The 20,895-nt window shown below is 31.6% G+C and overlaps 1 protein-coding gene across 2 annotated transcripts in view; it reads right to left on the reverse strand.

Moving 5' to 3' along the window:
• Positions 1 to 526: 526 nt before the first annotated feature.
• LOC123269917 overlaps positions 527 to 20,895 on the reverse strand; it is a 115,343-nt gene continuing 94,974 nt past the window's right edge. Inside the window, exons 7-9 of one of the 2 annotated variants that reach the window (XM_044735839.1) lie at positions 3,739 to 5,976; positions 3,332 to 3,430; positions 527 to 2,598 (exon numbers count right to left, since the gene is read on the reverse strand). In XM_044735839.1, the coding sequence (XP_044591774.1) occupies positions 1,253 to 2,598; positions 3,332 to 3,430; positions 3,739 to 5,976 (3,683 nt within the window). In that variant the 3' untranslated portion in view covers positions 527 to 1,252. The remainder of the gene's footprint in view (positions 2,599 to 3,331; positions 3,431 to 3,738; positions 5,977 to 20,895) is intronic. The other variant, XM_044735840.1, reaches the window with a different exon arrangement.

Consider the following 20,895-nt stretch of genomic DNA (forward strand, 5'->3'; position numbering starts at 1 on the left):
GGTTCGATTCCGGTCTAAATTTTTTTTTCTAAAAAATGTTTTTTTGAGAAGCGAGGAAAAATTTTAATTTAATTTTTTTTATTTTATTTTAACATAATATAAAATTTATCAAAAAACGCAGAAATAAGTGATTTTTATTAAAAAAAAAAAAAAAAAAAAAAATTGAGAAAACCCAGATCAGGAATCGAGCCCTGTCTCCTCCAGTTAGCTATTAACAGCTCTGTCTGCTAAGCTATCCCAACTTAGGGCCAGTTTTTCAACCCGGAGTTTTAATTTAACCAGAATTTGTAACGATAGTAACATATTTAAAAAACATTAGAATAGTACTGTTGCTATGGTTATAAACTCGGGTGAAATAAAAACCCTGGGTTGAAAAACTGGCCCTTAGTCGCACTACAAAATAATCTTCTCAATAACTCGGATCAAAAAAATCCAGGTTCGATTCCCGGTCTAAATTATTTTTCTAAAAAAATTTTTTGCAGCGAGAAAAATCTTAATTTAATTTTTTATTTTATTTTGATAGATTATTATAAAATTTATTAAAAAACACAGATTTTCATTTTAAAAAAATAAAAAAAAAAACTCGGACCCGGAATCGAACCCTATTTCCTCCAGTTAGTTATTAAGAACTCTGTCCGCGAAGCTATTTCCACTTAATCGCACTACAATATTTTCTTCTCAAACAAAATTCTAAAAAATCCTCCTCAATTTTTCTCCAAGGCACTACAGTAAATTTCCCGATAAAATCCAAGCTCTGTCTAAAAACTCCATATTTAAAATTGTCGACCTGATTCTAAGGCACACTACATTGTTTCGTAAGACCCTAAAGGCACCTGCCATAGAAAACTCAAGTGCTGATCCCGTACACAATACAAAAATTAGAAACAAGAGCGCCCTCTGCACTATATATCAATCCTCTACATATATATATATCTTAAAATTTTTAGTATGTATATTAAATATACCTATAAATTCCTTAATTCCGAGGAGGAGAATTCTGTAATTTTTGAGCATCACACTTCCTACTTACGAAAAATTATACAAATACATACATCGATATACTTAAAAAATTCAAATCCATATCAATAATTCTCTCTATATATTCATATTTATATAATTGTACACCGTACAACAATTTATACTTGTCTTTTACCAGCCAGTCTTAATAACAACCGCTCAATACTACGTTAATACAATTAAATGTTCTTTCCAGTAGATGGCGCAGTAGTGAGCGCTAATTCACTAACAAAAACTAGCCGTCGATGTGTCGATACTTGTGAGCGGACATTTGGGCGAGTCCTAGAACCGCATATTGACACTGAAGACAATGATAATGGGTTTGTTTGCCCGAATGTTGACACTGAACAGCGCCACAAGGCAAACTGGGTGTGAATTTCTGGAACCCAGCTGCAGCAATGCTGTCTAACTTAGCGTGCTGCCGCCTGTGAGCGACAACTTTGTTAGTATCAGTGCAAACAAAGTCACACTTCAAGCAATGGAAGTGTGAAGCCTTGTTCTGCATGGAACCTAAAGAAGAAGTGTAAGCGCAATTGGCTCTGCCACACGGAACATTAGCTCTGTACTGCTGGAACTCACTACCCATCAAGGTGTCCAAGCGTTCGTGCCTAGCAGTGTGTTGAACAAACCTAGTTTTGTCGCAAAAAGAGTACCCACAATCCTGACGCATGCAGTGGAAGTGGGTTTGGTGTTCGCGGTAGCCGCAGTGAGGGTACCTGCAGTCTTCATTGAACCTAAACCGAACATACCCATCAGGAACCGGTTCGTCCTTCAGCATCCTCATGGAGTGATGCAGCCGCTGTTTCTTAGCTTCCATCGAATTGGCGTCTGATGGAGAGAGGGACCTTTTAGACAGGTTCAAATTCGCCGCTAGAGAAGCTAGAGGATTGTCGTCCCTTCCCGGGAGGAAGTTCCCAGGTGGTAAAGCTGGAGCAAACATCAAGCTAGGCGCACTGGCATACATCCCGCTATGTTGTAAAAACGGCGGGAGCGCTTGGTTCATCAAAGCTAGCTGCTGGTTCATTGCGGCCATTACTGCGGGACTGGGGAAGTGAAACCCGTGGCTTAGATCTAGTTCGAACCCACCTGGAACTGGTTGGGCCATGCTGGTAGGAACCTGGATGTGTCCGTTGTTCTCATTGGGGTTCTCCGGTTGGGGTTCTTCGCGGGATTCCGTGGGTTCGCGTTTGATCGGATTAGTAGGTTCGGGTCTGGGGCTTTCTAGCTTGATTTCTTTAATGGGGGACTGTTGGGGCATCTGGCGGATGTTTTGGTACTGGATGTTCTGCATTTGGACGTTCTGGGTCATGAAATCCGGTTTGTGCTGGGATAGCTGGGTTAGGTAGTCCGTGGGGATGTTCGGGGGGTTCGGAAGCTCGGGGTGCTGCTGCTGGCTCAGAATCGCTCCGGTAGAGTGTTTGGCGATGTGCGCCACCAGGCGGTCCAGTTCGGAGAAGGCTTGGTTGCAAGCGTTGCAGTGGTAGTGGTTCTTCCGCTTTAGTTTGCAGAACGGCCGGCTGCAACTCTGGTCTGGTCCGTAGAGAGTGTGTGGTGAAGAACTGGTTGATGGAACTGGAGGTTCTGTAACAGAAACGAGTGATTAGCAGGGTGGTGATGGAAGGTAGTGCATCAGAATGGTCCAGATACACGGAAAGAATAAGATGACACTGGATATCATCCGAGATTATACTCAGTGATAACCGGATGATAATCATTATAATCTGGATTATACTCATTATAATCTGGATTATACTCATTATAATCTGGATTATACTCATCATAATCTGGATTATACTCATTATTAGGGCACGGAAGTTGACTTATTTTCAATTGTTCAAATTTAAGGTTAAACATATAAAGTCATTTGAATGGTGGCGAAATTCCGGGTCCTTATAATGAGTCATTATAATCTGGATTATACGCATTGTAATCTGGATTATACTCATTATAATCTGGAGTATACTCATTATAATCTGGATTATACTCATTATAATCTGGATTATACTCATTATAATCTGGATTATACTCATTATAATCTGGATTATACTCATTATAATCTGGATTATATTCATTATAATCTGGATTATACTCATTATTCATTATAATCTGGATTATACGCATTGTAATCTGGATTATATTCGCTACAATCTGAAATTTTTTTTTTCACTCAGTATAATCTGGGATGATATCCAGTGTCATCTTATTCTTTCCGTATAAATTAAGGTCTAGAATTTTGGAGCATTCTGATTTAGTGGTAAGTTTTGAGAGAAGATTTGAGATAAGATGAAAAAAAAAACTGGTCGGTGGCACGAACCTTGGTGCACGGAAGCTCGCATGGATAGCATGGCGCTCGGAAGTGCGGGTTCATTCGGCGGTCCGCTTACCGGATAATAGGTCCCTGCCGCCCTCACCACTAGCAATCAACCAAAAACAACCAACACTTGAATAAATACCGCCCACTAACCACTAATCATAACTTACTGGCTAATTAACAGATCATAAACATGTAAATTTAACAAACAGGTAACAAAGAGGTGTGTGTTTAAAAACAGTGCAATCGTGCAGGTCATGCAGTGAATTAGACTGTTTAGCAATATAATTGCAAAACAATCTGGTGTATGAAAATTTTCATCAAATTCGTCTCGTCTACCATTCTTAAAATGTAATAATAAGTATAATCTAAGTGCGCTAGCTTCGTGCCTACCTAACGTATTAACTCACCAGTTGTTTTGTTCGTGTCAGGACTAGCGTCGTCTTTGTCATCAATAATGGACCTTGAATCATCCTGACAGATCTCTGGTTTATCAATCAGCTCTGATGGATTCTTCACCTGGATTCTGGGCTTCTCTGGTATCTGGCAAATCTGCCCAAGCATCTGACTCTGACCTTGAGACTCTGGAACTTCCATCGGTTCCTGGATAATGCCCATGTGTTGCTTCTCATGCTGCGCCATCGTGGAATACCTCACAAATGAATACGCACAATTCATCCTGGTGCAATGATAATGCCGATGAACGCGATTGCTGTGACAGCTAGGAAGTCTACAATCAACCATTTTATCATAAAAAGCGAATCCGGGAAGAATATCAACATTATCATGGAAATCCTTGCTGTGCATCAGCAACTGATCAGCCCGATCTGTCGCAAAGAAGCACCTGGCTTGGGAGCAGTGATGGTGTCTCGTTCCACGGATCACACAACTTGGATCAGGACAGGAGTCAGGATTATAGGTAGCGAATCCCTCGGGTTCGGTGCTGTCTTCACTGTCTTCGTCATCTTGAATAGAAGACTGGACTGGACTGGGACCAAGGCTGAGCGCGATGGGACTAGGACTAGGACCAGGTCCAGGAGTTGGTTTGGGAAGCTTGAAGCTCGTAAAAATCGCTTGAGGCGAATCCTGAGTGTGACTTGATGAGTCTCCGCCTCCTGACCAAATTTCTATAACCCGATTCTTGGGCGGCCTACCACGCTTCCTCCTGAACATCGCATCAATGTTAGTCAGGTGGGTCAGAGTCACATCAGAGGACAAGATCTGGGTGGAGCTATTCAAATTCAGCTGCCTCGTATACTCATGGATCTTGTAGTGCTGCAACCTCCTGAAGGGTTTGTCAGTCGCCAGGATGACTTCCTTACAATTATCCCAGTTGCAGTGATAGTGCTTCTCCTTATCAGCGTAAGGGCAGTCTTCACAGGTTCCTTCGTCGAAGTACGCGTCAGTAATCCGCTCCTGGGTCTCATGCTCCCTCAGATGCTCCCGAACTTCTCTGGGGTCTCTAAGAGTAGCACCGCATCCGTCCAACGCACAGTGGAAGTGATCACTCCGGTGATTGCAAGGACACTCTGCTGAAGCTGGAGCTAGGTAGGAAAGCTCTGAAGCTGTTAGACCAGTTCCTGTTGAAGCTCCCGGCGAGCTAGGCTGCTCCATCGAGGTAGAACTGGCTAACGTGCTCATGTTGGTCGCTGTTAGATCCATTGCCAGGTCACTAGCGCTTTGGAAGGAGTCTTCCAAGGAATAGAAGCTAGGAGAAGCTCGCTCTTCGTTGGAACTCTCGCCGTTCATGCTCAAAACACTGGAGCCTGCCAATTCGTCCCAGTTCATTGGCCTTCCACTGGGACCAACTTGCTTGTACTTTCTGTAAGCCAGTTCCGAGTCATGTCGCTCGTGCTTGCGTTTGTGGGAGAACAACTGACCAGAAGAATGAAGCACGTAGCTGCAGTGAGGCCTGATGCAGTGGATATGATTGCAAACTCGAGAAAACCTGCACTGCTCATAAGGACAAGCTTCAGATTTCATGAATTTTTTAAAGCCGTCCCTTGAAAGCTGCTCGTCTTTGATGTGGTAGGACTTGTGCTTGTCCATATCGGCTTTGTTCTTGAAAGTATACCTGCAGTTGGACCTCCTGCAGTGGAAGTGAGTGGTTCTTTGACCAACAAACGGACAATAATCAGTCCCGCAAGTCTCCGTTGCGCGAAACCGCTGGAAACCTTCTTGGATGATTGCGGAATCCTTTCGGTGGTAGTTAGCATGCATCTGGACGTCGGATGTCGAGATGTAGACCTTGTCGCAATTGTCATGGATGCAATGGTAATGGGTTTGCTTCCTATTGTGAGGACAGCTTCTCATTGGGTGACGTTCGGAACAATCGTCTGTTGGGGAATATCGCATAAAACCGTGTTGGAGGGATTCGTCGCGCTTTTTGTGCCATTTAAAGTGGCGAATCATCTCCTCTTTTTTGACAAACACACGCCCGCTGCAATCTAGACAGTGAAAGTGCTCCCGACAACCCAGCTCTTTGCAATAAGACGACCCGCATTCTAAAGCTGAGGAGAATCGTCGAACGTATCGCGAGTAATCAATCTGTTGGGTGGATTGTTGCTGGAGAGATTGTGCTGTTAGTGATGACTTCGACCCCGTGGTTAGGTTGTCAGGCACTGGAGACATACTCTGACTCAGCAGGGCTGTAAACAGAAATTATTAAGTAGGTTTTCTTCCCGGTCGACTGCGAGGCTTCTTCTTCCAATGGTAAAAGGGTTCAGGTTTGTATGGTCTGTCTTGTCTTAAGAGGAACGCGCGTAAAAAGAATTCTAATTGCTCTCTTCATTATCTAAAAAAGCTGTCTATTTCTAATTTCAGTCATAATTTTCATTTTACAGGAATAATTGTGTATTTTAAAGACAAAATTTAATCATAAATTATTTTTCCTAAGGAGATCCAAGTATCCTACTAGTGTAAAGAATGTCTATAAAAAATAATACGTAGAAATACTTTTCTTAAAATTGATTTTTAAATTAATTAATGACATTATTGAGGAAATTTCCGATAAATTTACTCATTAAATAATTATTAACATTTAATTGACTAATAAAGAATATAGCACTCTGAATTACCGGTATACACTTGACAACACAAAAAGAGTTCCCTAACCTTTAAATTTATTTATGTTTACTGTCTAACTTAAATTACTAAAATCTTCGAGCTTTTAAAAAACCGCGGTTACTTATGCGCCGAGTAACTGCGCGAGCGGTGTTGCCAAGTCGAATACAAGACTTTAAAGAACGCAAGTTCCGAGTGATTTTTCATAAAAGATATAAAATATCTCCTTAATTTGTTCGGAAAGCTACTTTTTTTATTAATTTAATCGAAAGCTTATTATTTTTTCAATCAAATTCAATGAAAATAAAATTTTTTTGAAATCGTTAATTGCATTAAATTATAACCAAATACACGACTGGAGAAATCTCCATTCACATGTAAAAATTACAATTTTAAAACCTAATTATTTGATTAAATATCCCGGAAATCTACTGTTTTTCAATTTTTTTTATTAATTATTCTATGTAGATTAAATTTACAAATTTTCAGGAAGTTTTAAAAATTCTACTACTTCGCGTGGATCTCCTTAATAAATTGTCAAGTATCTTATTTATTAAAAGAATATTTTGGGACACATGAGGCCATCTAGCGTCACTGTGTGACGCTAATTCCTCCTTGCTAATTTTGTAGGTAAGTCACAAATTTCTAGGTAAGCAACCTACTGCATCTTTCTAATTGATAAAGTAGTCTTTTGTGGGTAAATATGTCGCCGTCGATAAGTCAGTTTGTTACTTTACAGACGGTAAATATTATTTTTTTTACCGACTGTATGTATTAAAGGTAATTTTTTCTATCGGTTGTATGATAAAGTAGAACAATCGATGAATTTGAAAAAAAATTTCACACTTTAACAATTGAAAAAAGAAAAATAATTTGTTATGTCAATGACCTATAAATTTTAACTGGGTGCCATTTCCATCATGCTAAACCAAAAAAACATAATCAAAAGCAGATAAGTAATTTTTTAGAGGGATTGAAAAAGATCGTGACTAAGCTTTAACTTAAAATATTAGTTTTTGTGAGATTTTTTGTGGATACACGTGGAGAATAAAATTATAAAATAAGGAGAGGAACCCTTTTATTCAGAAGGAAAAAAAATTTGATAATAATAATGATAGTGAAAAGACGAGACGTGAGATGTTAGATGTGAGATGTGAGATGAAAATATTGGGTCTAAGGGGAGGTTTTGTTGAATTTTATTTAAAAGCATAAAGGACCCACATCGTATGCTTTTTAGTTTTTATCCCGGTGGATTTTCAATTGGGTGAGATTTTTTTATTTTTTTTAGTTAAGTTATTATTATTTCGGTTTTATCTCAGCCGGCTGAAGTTTAACCCTTTGCGACGATCTAACGGCAGTTTCTAAAGAATAATCCGGGGCCTTTTATACCTTTTTTAGTAAAATATCTATTTAATTTAATTAATTTTTTTTAAGGACGTTTATACGCTACGCTGGAGTCAAATGAGTAACAACTTTTTATAAAATTTATTGGGGTCTTGAAAAAAATAATAAAGTATATAAATAATCTGATAATGATTTATAATTTTTTGTTTATTTACCTGAAATATTTTTTAGGGATCTATTTTAAAAAATCAGTAAGTATAAATTAGTCGTTGATTTAACGTCCATCTTTATTGTTTATTAAATTAGACAAATCTGTCATTTCTAACGATGTAATCAGCTGAATTGAGGTGGTTGTTTTCAGTACGCTCAAAAATCAACTAAAATTATTTTAATTATACCAAGTAAAATAATAAATTATTTACTTAAACGTTCGTCCACACTGTGTGTGTTTTGATGCATTTATATTAACTACATTAATCAGATTATTTTTTAAAACATTAATTATCATGGTATCTACGTTAATAATATAAATATTATAATTTTAAATTAAAAAAATGCTGATCTACCTCAAGGTTGTATGTTAAAAATCTAATTTTTAATCGTAAATAACTTTTTTAAATAATCGATGAATTTTCAATTTTTTAGGGAAGATCATTAATTAAACTTATCAAAACTAAAAAATATAAATTTATATCTACTTATAATCCGGGGCGTTTTGTACCTTTTTTAGTAAAATATCTATTTAATTCAATTAATTTTTTTTAAGGACGTTTATACGCTACGCTAGAGTCAAATGAGTAACAACTTTTTATGAAATTTATTGGGGTCTTGAAAAAAATAATAAAGTATATAAATAATCTGATAATGATTTATAATTTTTTGTTTATTTACCTGAAATATTTTTTAGGGATCTATTTTAAAAAATCAGTAAGTATAAATTAGTCTTTGATTTAACGTCTATCTTTATTGTTTATTAAATTAGACAAATCTGTCATTTCTAACGATGTAATCAGCTGAATTGAGGTGGTTGTTTTCAGTACGTTAAAAAATCAACTAAAATTATTTTAATTATACCAAGTAAAATAATAAATTATTTATTTAAACGTTCGTCCACACTGTGTGTGTTTTGATGCATTTATATTAACTACATTAATCAGATTATTTTTTAAAACATTAATTATCATGGTATCTACTTTAATAATATAAATATTATAATTTTAAATTTAAAAAATGCTGATCTACCTCAAGGTTGTATGTTAAAAATCTAATTTTTAATCGTAAATAACTTTGTTAAATTATCGATGAATTTTCAATTTTTTAGGGAAGATCATTAATTAAACTTATCAAAACTAAAAAATATAAAGTCTTACGCACGAGCGTCCTTAAATGAATAAAAAAAAAATGAAGGGATTTAAATACAGTGTGCCAAATAATCCGATTGGAATCGTAGAAATTAAAAAAATATTCTAAATTTAATTAAGCCGCGAGACGCGTTCGCGGTTTCGAAATCTTTGACTCGGGTGCCAATGGGTTGAGTGAAAAATAGACGTTCGAACTGTTTGTTGAGAAAGACAAATGTGTTAAGATACAGATCGGATAAAACGAGAATATACGTACATATATTTATATATATTGACCGGCGAAGGGTGAGGGGGAGGGGGCTGGAGGAGCTCATTTGGTCAAACAGAAGGGGAAGGGAACAAAACTATTGAAAGCACATAAGACTGAGGTCAGTGATACGATAGTAATGCGTTGCTTTTTGTTTAGAGACAAGATCGCGGAAGAAACGACAATAAAAAATAAATAAACTTTATTACTAATGACGTGTGACATTTTAGGACGTTAATAGAACCATTTCACATTCTTTTTCACGTTCATTTCCTTTTTGAATTTCGCGAAAAAATATTTTTTAAAGATTGCCATAAGTTTCAAGGAAATTAGATCTTTTCAGGGGTATTTTAGATCCGATTGGCGGAAATAGAAAATTTAGTAAAAAATTAGAAGAATTTTGTCTAAAATTAAGAAAAAAAATTTGTTTTTTATACGATAATTTAAATTAAAAAATTTCGACTACTTCTAAAAGCGATTTTAAGATATTTTAAAGATCTTATTTGATTTTGATCAAAAAAAAATTTTTTTTCGAATAAAAAATGATTGTTATAATTGACTTATTACTAAATGATTAAATTGTTCGCTATAACTAATTTTTATTAGGTAAAAAAAGGCTAAAATACGAAAATTTGGCCAGAAGAAGAGGAAATTTTCTATTTTTTTTTAATTTCAATGCAGTTTTTTTCGAATAAAATTAATTTCTTAACTTTTTAGGACACAGAATTTTTACTTCAATAAATTTTAGGTAAAATTACCTACTAATTATTTTTTTATTTAATAATTTGGATAAAAAAAAATTTTAACAGCTCTTTGATGTGATTTTAAGATATTTTAAAGATTTTACTTGATTTTAACCAATTGATGATTTTTATATTTGACTGATTGCTTAAAAATTGAATTATTAATTATAAATATTTTTTATTAGATAAAAAAGGCTAAAATACAAAAATTTAGCAAAAAAAATGAAAATTTTCAATTTTTTCTAATTTCGATGACATTTTTACGGTTAAAAAATTTTTTTTATTTTTTAGGGTGATGAATTTTTACTTCAATAATTTTTTTGGTAAAGTTACCTATAAATTTTTTTTTTATTTAATAATTTTGATGAAATAAAAATTTCAACAGCTTCTTATTAAGATTTTAAAATATTATAAAGGTCTAACGTGATTTTGGTCGAAAAAAAAATTTTCTTTAATAAAAAATGATTGTTACAACTGACTCATTACTAAAAAATTAAATTATTTATTATAGATATTTTTTATTAAGTAAAAAACGGCTAAAATACAAGAATTTCGCAAAAAAAAAGTGAAAACTTTCTATTTTTTCTAATTTCGATGCAGTTTTTCCGGATAAAATTTTTTTTCAATTTTTTAGGGCACATAAAGCAATTTTAAAATATTTTTAAGATCTTACTTGATTTAAAACAAAAAAAAAATTTTTTTTGAACAAAAAATGATTGTTATAATTGACATAATTGAATTATTCATTATAAAAATTTTTTATGAGGTAAAAAAAAGGTTAAAACACAAAAAGTCGGCAAAAATTTTTTATTTTTTATAATTTCGATGCAGTTTTTTCGGATAAAATTTTTTTTTTCATATTTTCTAGGGTACTTAATTTTATACTTCGATAATTTTTTGTTAAAATTACCTAAAAATTTTGTTTTTATTCAATAATTTGGTTGAAAAAAATTCTAACAACTTTTTAATGCGATTTTAAGATATTTTAAAGAATTTACTCAATTTTAACCCAAAAAAAAATTTTTTTCTCAAGAAAAAATTAATCTTACAATTACTAAGGAGTTTATTTTTTTTTATTTCATCAAAAAAAAAAAAAAAAAAGCTTAAATGCGAAAAAATAGAGAAAAAAAAAGACAAATTTTCTATTTTTTTAATTTCAATGCAGTTTTTTTAGGCTAGAGAATTTTTACTTCGATAAATTTTTTTTTTTTTTTTTAATTTAATAAATTAAAAGCTTGAAATTTTTAAAAATATTTTTTAGGGAAAAAAAAAAAAAACAAATAAATTAATTAGTAACAAAAAAAATCGATAATAACATCAGAATATACCAAAGAAAAAATAATAAAAACTGTAAAGTAAATATGAAGGGATCGGGGTGAGTTGAGTTGTAAAAATGCGTTGTAAAGTGTATTGATCCATCATATATCGTGCCCCCAATTACTCAGTGGGGGTAAGAGGCTCCACACAACTACTGTGTACAGATACACTACATTACTCTAAATACGTACATAAAGTAATACAGTACAGTGTACGCTACACAGTAAATAGAGTAAGAACACGCTCAGTAAACAGGGTTGGAAAAAATTTCACAATTCACGGGTGTTCGTTCACGCGCGATCCTCTTTATAACCGAAAAGACGCGAATAAAGCGTAAGACCAGATAAAGGCACAAAACCTAAAATAATACTACTGAAATTATCTTATCCAGTTTTAGATAAAGGAACAGAAGTGGAGGGGACGAGGATCGGGACAAAGAACAAAGGGATATTTTTCATCCACCTTCTCGCCCAATGAATCATCCCTCAATAAATCCCCTAGTTATTCATCTCGATTATACGCAGACTCAAATTTCTATTTTGACAGCAGTTCGACGAGCCATACCTTTCTTTTTTTCTTTTTTTAAAGTTTAGGGTATATTATTTTCATTTTAAATATCTACTTTAATTTAATTTTTAAAGTTAAAATAATAATAATATCTAGCCACATTGCAGAACTATGAATAAATAAAATTTTGCTTCACTAAATAATGATTTTTGTTAAAATGTACTGTACTTTCTTAAATATTGACACTTTTAAACATATAAGCTCATTCCGATGTTACCCTCATCAAGAGCTTTCATTTGAGTACCCACATGCATTTTTTATATATTTTTCATATATACATATATATAATATATATAAATATATGAAATATATGAAAAATTTATGTGGGTACTCAAATGAAAGGTCTTGATGAGTGTAACATCGGGATGAGCTTATATCTTTAAAAATGTCAATAGTTCACAAGATATTTGTTAATATGCCCTGTAGTTTCTTAAATATTGATGTTTTTAAAGATATGAGCCCATCTTGATGTTACAATCATCAAGAGCTTTCATTTAAGTACCCACATGCATTTTTGATATATTTTTCATATATACATATATGTAATATATATAAATATATGAAAAATTGATGTGGGTATTCAAATGAAAGGTCTCGATGAGTGTAATGTCGGAATGAGCTTATATCTTCAAAAATATTATTAGTTGACAAGATAGCAAAGTCAGTTCTTAATTATTGACATTTTGTAAGATATAAGCTCATCTTGATGTTACAATCATCAAGAGCCTTCATTTGAGTACTCACATGCATTTTTCATATATTTTTTATATATACATATATATATATATATATATATATATATATATATATATATATATATATATATATATATATATATATATATATATATATATATATATATATATAATATATAAATATATGAAAAATTGATGTGGGTACTCAAATGAAAGGTCTTGATGAGTGTAACATCGAGGTTAGCTTATATCTTTAAAAATGTCAATAGTTCATAAGATATTTGTTAAAATGCCCTGTACATTCTTAACTATTGAAGTTTTTAAAAATATAAGCCTATCTTGATGTTACACTCATCGAGAGCTTTCATTTGAGTACCCACATGCATTTTTTATATATTTTTTCATATATATATATATAATATATATAAATATATAAAATATATGAAAAATTGATGTGGGTACTCAAATAAAAGGTCTCAATGTGTGTAATGTCACGGTGAGCTTATATTTTTAAAAATGTTAATAGTTTACAAGATATTTGTTAAAATGCCCTGTACTTTCTTAATTATTGAAGTTTTTAAAGATATAAGCTCATTATGATGTTACACTCATCAAGAGCCTTCATTTGAGTACCCACATGCATTTTTCATATATTTTTCATATATACATATATATAAAATATATGAAAAGTTGATGTGGGTATTATATCTATAAAAATGTCAATAGTTCTCAAGATACAAGGTCATTTCTCAATTATGTATCTAGAGATAGAGCATTTTCGGATCCAGCCTAAATACTCTTAATAATATGAATTATAATAACTTATTTCAAAAAAATTTTATTATTATTATCGTTGAAATTTAAAATTTAAAAGTGCAATAAATATAATAATAATAATAATAATAATAATAATAATAATAATAATAATAACAATAATAAAATTTCTAAAGAAGTAAAAATGAAGCGAAAAATAAATTTATTGGACAATAAATCATAAAAAAATAATTTCCATGCCCAAAAGCTGAGACAGGAATAAAACAAAATATAAAAATAAATTGAAAAAAAAAAAAAAATAAAAAATAATAATTAAAAATAAAAAAATCACAAATTCGCGGAAACTCTTCTCATCTCGACACTCGTAAATGCCAGGCTGTCGGCAGACCCAAAGAGCTTGACTCATAACATAGGGAATAAGGGAGTGAGATAGAAAAAAAAGGTAGGAGTTTCTCATACGGAGCCGCTAAACGCAAAACTTGCAACGCGCAACTTACAACGCGAGTACTAAACTATTCTCAGATGCAATGTCACTGACTTATTGTCTCTCTGTAAGTGCATGATGTAAGTCCATGAAGTTTCTTAAATTTGTGTGTTACAACAACGACACTAACAAAATTAAATGTTTAAAATGGCTGGCTGTTATTTCTGTCAAAATTACGCGCGTTATGCCGACTGTGACATTCTCCTTCATATTCTCATCTTTTTTGGCATCATCGTGCTCGTTTAACACCTCATGGACATTTTATATGCCGAGTGCATATTTATACAGTCATATATGTATGCAGCCCGACAATAAACCGCCACGGTTTGCTACCACCGAGGTATTTTCATCTCTTCGGAGTATTTACCTTTAAAATAGCCCGCTTAACGACTCTGGTTGCGAGAAAAGACGCCATCTAGTAGCAAAACCCGGAACTAAACTATCAAATGTCGATAAGAATAATCTATTGAGTTTTTTTTTTAAACTAAGGGATAAAACAAACAAAATAATTTCTTTTCCAAGCATGACACGTGCAAAAACATCATAATTATCCGGAGCAATCCCTAAAAAAATTTATAAAATAGCTAAAAGGGTCTGGCGTGGGTTTTTTGTCATTTCGCTCTTAAATTTTAATCACCCTTACAAATTTTCTCTTAATACTTTTTACCCTACAAAAAAAACCCCAATAAACTCGGATATCCACCCCCTTATGAAATCATTCATCTAAATTCTATACTCTAAAGTTTCAACTCCACACATAGATACATATATGTATACGTCTACATCTATGTACATATTGTGATTATTTTTTTTCTAACAAAAAAAAAATTGTCGACTCCAGGGTGCCTTAGTTAACAACAAGCTACAAGCTACAAGTTTCGATACTCGACCCTTTATTATATTTTTTACTATTTTATTTAATCCCTTTCTATTTTTAAAAATTCAACCCTTCGACATCCTTTAAAATAAACAGACGCGAACCCTTTTTGACAAATTCAAATAAAGACCGGGGGGTCGAGTACCACCACCGAATTTCCTTTATCCACAGTGTGTTATTGCTTTATACGGAAGGTATTTAGTTTTTGTGTTTCGTGGATTTTTGTAACTAGCAACTTTGCTGTCACTACGTAAACAATAATAAATACAATTTTGCTTTAATAAATAATGAATTTTGTTAAATTACACTGTCTTTTCTTAACTATTGATGATTTTAAAGATATAAGCCCATCTTGATTGTACACTCATCAAGAGCTTTCATTTAAATACCCACATGCATTTTGATATATTTTTCATATATACATATATATAATATATATAAATATATGAAAAATTGATGTGGGTACTCAAATGAAAGGTCTCGATGAGTGTAACATCAAAATGAGCTTATATCTTTAAAAATGTCAATAGTTTACAAGATATTTGTTAAAATTACCTGTACTTTCTTAAATATTTAACTTTTTAGAGATATAAGCTCATCCCGATATTCCACTCATGAAGAGCTTTCATTTGAGTAACACATGCATTTTGATATCTTTTTCATATATTTATATATAAATATATAAAATATATGAAAAATTGATGTGGGTACTTAATTGAAAGGTCTCGATAGTTAAGAAAGTACAGGGCATTTTAACAAATATCTTGTTAACCATTTAAATTTTGAAAGATATAAGCTTATCCAGATGTTACACTCATCAAAAGCTTTCATTTAAGTACCCACATGCATTTTCATATATTTTTCACATATATTTATATATATTAATATATAAAATATATGAAAAATTTATGTGGGTACTCAAATGAAAGGTCTTGATGAGTGTAACATCGGGGTTAGCTTATATCTTTAAAAATGTCAATAATTCATAAGATATTTGTTAAAATGCTCTGTACATTTTTAACTATTGAAGTTTTTAAAGATATAAGCCTATCTTGATGTTACACTCATCAAGAACTTTCATTTGAGTACCCACATGCATTTTTTATATATTTTTCATATATACATATATATAATATATATAAATATATAAAATATATGAAAAATTGATGTGGGTACTCAAATGAAAGGTCTTGATGAGTGTAACATCGGGATGAGCTTATATCTTAAAAAATGTCAATAGTTTACAAGATATTTATTAAAATTCCCTGTACTTTCTTAAATATTGACATTTTTAACGATATAAGCTCATTCCGATGGTACACTCATCAAGAACTTTCATTTGAGTACCCACATAAATTTTTGATATATTTTTCATACATTCGTATATAATATATATAAATATATGAAAAATTGATGTGGGTACTCAAATGAAAGGTCTCGATGAGTGTAACATCAAAATGAGCTTATATCTTGAAAAATGTCAATAGTTCACGAGATTCAAGGTAATTTCTTAATTATGTATCTAGAAATAGAGCGTTTTCGAATGCAGCGTAAATACTTATCATCATAAATTGACTATTACATAAAAACCCATTTTATCATACAAACACACTAGCCACAAATTTTTCTCATTCTCTTAATAATATAATAACAATAAATAGAAAGAATAATCTTTTTAATTAAAATTCTATAAATTTTTTAAAATCCCAGACACAATGGAATGAGCCAGTTAATAAATTTTTACAAAAAAAAGCTATATATATATATAGATGCAAAAACAACTGATTAGAAATTTTATATTTGAAATTTATTATCGCCCTGTCTAGAGAATTGAGAACTGGCTAAACCTTAGTCCCCCAAACATATGTATATATCTATATATATATATATATTTTTAAAGTAAAAGGACTGCTTCTCGCGCGGGCAGCCTAATTTATCGTTCTTCAACTTTTTATTAATTTCGGCCATTCGTGAATCGGCTTTAGGCCACTGGCTTGCTGGCTTTGGTATAGTTCTTCACATTTAAAACATATTAACTAACTAACATACACACATATAGAAGTTTTGTTTTTAAAGGGGGTGACCAAGGACCAAAAGTATAACTAAAGGGCATCCTTTGATTTGGTTTTGCTAATACAGAAGACAAAGAGGGGGAAGGAAAGGAAAGGAAGATTATTTTATTTTGTTCTTAGCGTAACACCCCCCGACGCCGCGGTAAGAATGCGGGGACTAATTTTTCGGTCGGTTTCGGATCCAGTCCATACCACGAGCCACTAAATTCCTACTTAAATCTTTCTTACTAATAAAAATAACCCTTTTTACTTTAGACGCTAATGCCAATGTGTGTTTTAGAGGGTTTTATTTCGTTATAATTGAAAACGTTTAGATTAATTAACTTTTATCTTCTCAAGCTATTTTTCTTTCAAGCCTTGAAGTTATGTTACTCTTACTATTTATATTACGCAAATATCTTACGGATAATTAATATTGCTAATGGAAAAAAGTTGGTTATAATTAATCATTTTAGTTCTCATTAAAATGACCTCGTAGTTTTAAATTTTCCACTATTTTTTATAGAATTGAGTTTGAGTCTTAAAAAAAATCCTGAAGGTGTGGAAAATTTTTAATTTTATCATGATGAATTTTCAATACATCTTTAAGATTGCTTTTAAATCAATTTTAAAGTATATAAAAGTGAAATACAAGAAGCTTGACCTCGGTTTCCATCATTTAGCATCATGTTCATCCTCTTCACTAAATATTCCCATTCTCATTCATTCTTATTACTTTTCCAGCGTAATCTCCATGGTTTAAATGCATTTAACCTTCGCTCCCATACATCATTCGCTGCCGTAATTCGAGTAGAAATCTCCTTACTCTTTAACATACTTATTAATTATTTCATTCTGGTAAATAAAGTTCCCAGCAGTAATTTATTCTATTAAAAAAAAAAAAATTATTGACCTGCAAGCTACAGAGAAAATCTTCCAATTAGTAGATTTTTTAGCTCTTCGAGCTAAAAAATCCTAAAGTTATGTCAAAAATATGATTATTTAGAAATTTTTGGCTATAACTTTTGAACGCATCGGTCGATTTTGATTTGCTTCAGGGCCCTCGACGCAATTTTTTCAGTACAAAAATTGTTTATAAGCTCTTGAGTCAATCGATCGAAGAATTTGAAAGTTATCTCAAAAAAACGAGTATTTAGAAATTTTTAAATGGCTAGAATTTTTGAACTTGTCGTTCGATTTTGACTTGCTTGGCGGCGTTCGACTTAGTCTTTTAAGTCCAAAAAAAAGTGTCTCTGATATCTGGAGTTGATTAGTCAAATATTTTGAAAGTTATTTAGAAAAAACTTAAAAAAAAATTATTTTTTTGGTTTCTATTTGTTTTTCATATCTTCTTCTCCGGCACAGCTTTCTGTGACCTTAAAACGTCGAGATCTGATGAAAACTCGATTTTTGCTAAACGGGGTAAAACCAATAACTTCCCGATTTTTGAAAATCTCCGATTTTCTTAGCGGGAAGTTAAAAAATGATTATTTAGAAATTTTTGGCTATAACTTTTGAACGCGTTGGTCGATTTTGATTTGCTTCAGGGCATTCGACGCAATTTCTAAGTACAAAAATTGTTTATAAGCTCTTGAGTCGATCGATCGAAGAATTTAAAAGTTATCTCAAAAAAACGAGCATTTAGAAATTTTTAAACTAAAAAATGATTTAGAAATTTTTGGCTAGAATTTTTGAACTTGTTATTCGATTTTGACTTGCTTGGCGGCATTCGACTTAGTCTTTTAAGTCCAAAAAAGTGTCTCTGATATCTGGAGTTGATTAGTCAAATATTTTGAAAGTTATTTAGAAAAAATTAAAAAAAAATTATTTTTTTGGTTTCTATTTGTTTTTCATATCTTCTTCTCGGGCACAGCTTCCTGTGACCTTAAAACGTCGAGATCTGATGAAAACTCGATTTTTGCTAAACGGGGTAAGACCAATAACTTCCCGATTTTTGAAAATCTCCGATTTTCTTAGCGGGAAGTTAAAAAATGATTATTTAGAAATTTTTGGCTATAACTTTTGAACGCGTCGGTCGATTTTGATTTGCTTCGGGGCCCTCGACGCAATTTTTTAAATACAAAAATTGTTTATGAGCTCTTGAGTCAACCGATCGAAGAATTTGAAAGTAATCTTAAAAAAACGAGTATTTAGAAATTTTTAAATGGCTAGAATTTTTGAACTTGTCGTTCGATTTTGACTTGCTTGGCGGCATTCGACTTAGTCTTTTAAGTCCAAGAAAGTGTCTCTGATATCTGGAGTTGATTAGTCAAATATTTTGAAAGTTATTTAGAAAAAACTTAAAAAAAATTATTTTTTTGGTTTTTATTTGTTTTTCATATCTTTTTCTCGAGCAAAGTACTATTGACTTTAAAATTAAATCAGATCGAAGTCTCAATGAACACTTTCGAACGCCGTGTCGCTCATCTCGATCGGTTGATTCGTTCTAAAGATATCCTACAACAAAATTTTATTTACATACATTCACACACACGCAGCCGGACGTCCAGCCGAGAAAAGTCAGAACGACTTCCTAGGACCTCAAAACTTGGAGATCTGATTAAAACTCTCATTCTCAAAATCAGACCAAAATAACTTCCTACTTTTGAAAATTATTCATTTTTAGAGCGTTTAATTTATTTAGAAATTGTAATTTTATTTTTATATCATTCTCACCAATAGTCAATTTTCAATAATAATAATAATAATAATAATAATAATAATAATAATAATAATAATAATAATAATAATAATAATAATGAAAATTTTCCATGCAACTTATTATTATTATTATTATTATTATTATTATTATTATTATTATTATTATTATTATTATTATTATTACCTTTTTTATTAAATTAAAATTATTAATATAATCTTACATAAGATTTTTATTTAAAAAATAATTGACGTAAATTTGTCTAAAAATAGCCGACATTTTAAAAAGTGAGAAGCTAAGATAAAGAAGGGTGAAGAGTATTTATAATTGCATGAAAGGCGTTAATTGTTGCGCCATGAAATGAATTAAACTTGAGAATCTTGGAGGGCTTTAAAGGGTTCGTTATCAGGAGGAACGCATCTTTGTAGAACGGTGTGGATGCGCTACTTCTGACAATTCACGGTCTTGAATGCGCATTCTCTGCCGTTGCAATGAGAAATACTTGCAATTTGTTCACGTTTTCGTCAAGTTAAAAAAAAATACTCTAACTTTATTATTATTATTAATATTTTTAAGCAAAAATAGTTATTTTAATAAATTTTTGTAACTTATAACAAGAAAAATTGATTAATATGACGGAAAACTTCTTGATCAGTCGGTTTTAAAAAATATTTATAATAATTGTCAATAGATGGCGCCAGTATGTCTTGTGACGTCACATTCAAATTTTTAGGCGGTAAATTCAAAATTAAAAAAAATTTGATGCATTCTTATAAGATAAAAATGATATTTATAAATTTTTAAAGAAATTTAAAGAACTAATAAATTAATAAATAAATTTTAAGAAATTTTTGCGAATATTAAAGCTTATAAAAAATAAATTTTTTAATTATTTTACATAAGTTACCGCTAAAATTTTCTATAAAAATTGAGACAATAGGAAAAAAATATATTAGATTTATTTCATAATTAAAAATATTATTTTGAAACATATGATTGTTTAAATTAATAAAAAATTATTATTGTTTGTTTGAAGGCTTTTAAAAATTTTGGATAATTATAAAAAAATAATGTTTTACAAATTAAAGATTGAGAATTTGTAAAAAAATTGCACAATAGCGTAATGCAATTATATATAGACGTAAATTGGCTAGATAACGAGTTCAGCCCCGATCATTAAAGATCAGGAAAGAAGCTATTGGCAAATTGTTTTAGTTGTTTGTCCTCGAAACTCATTAGAATTTTTTCTCTCGGGCCAATATACATCTATATTACAATCAAGTGCTAATTGTTCTAGTTTTTCATGACCGAATTAACGGGTAGTTTTAAAACCAGTATTCAAGTTAGTGATGCCTCAATGAAATTTGGGATTACGGCCAAATTTT

This window comes from Cotesia glomerata, linkage group LG7 (assembly GCF_020080835.1).
Source record: "Cotesia glomerata isolate CgM1 linkage group LG7, MPM_Cglom_v2.3, whole genome shotgun sequence".
Lineage (NCBI taxonomy): Eukaryota > Metazoa > Arthropoda > Insecta > Hymenoptera > Braconidae > Cotesia > Cotesia glomerata.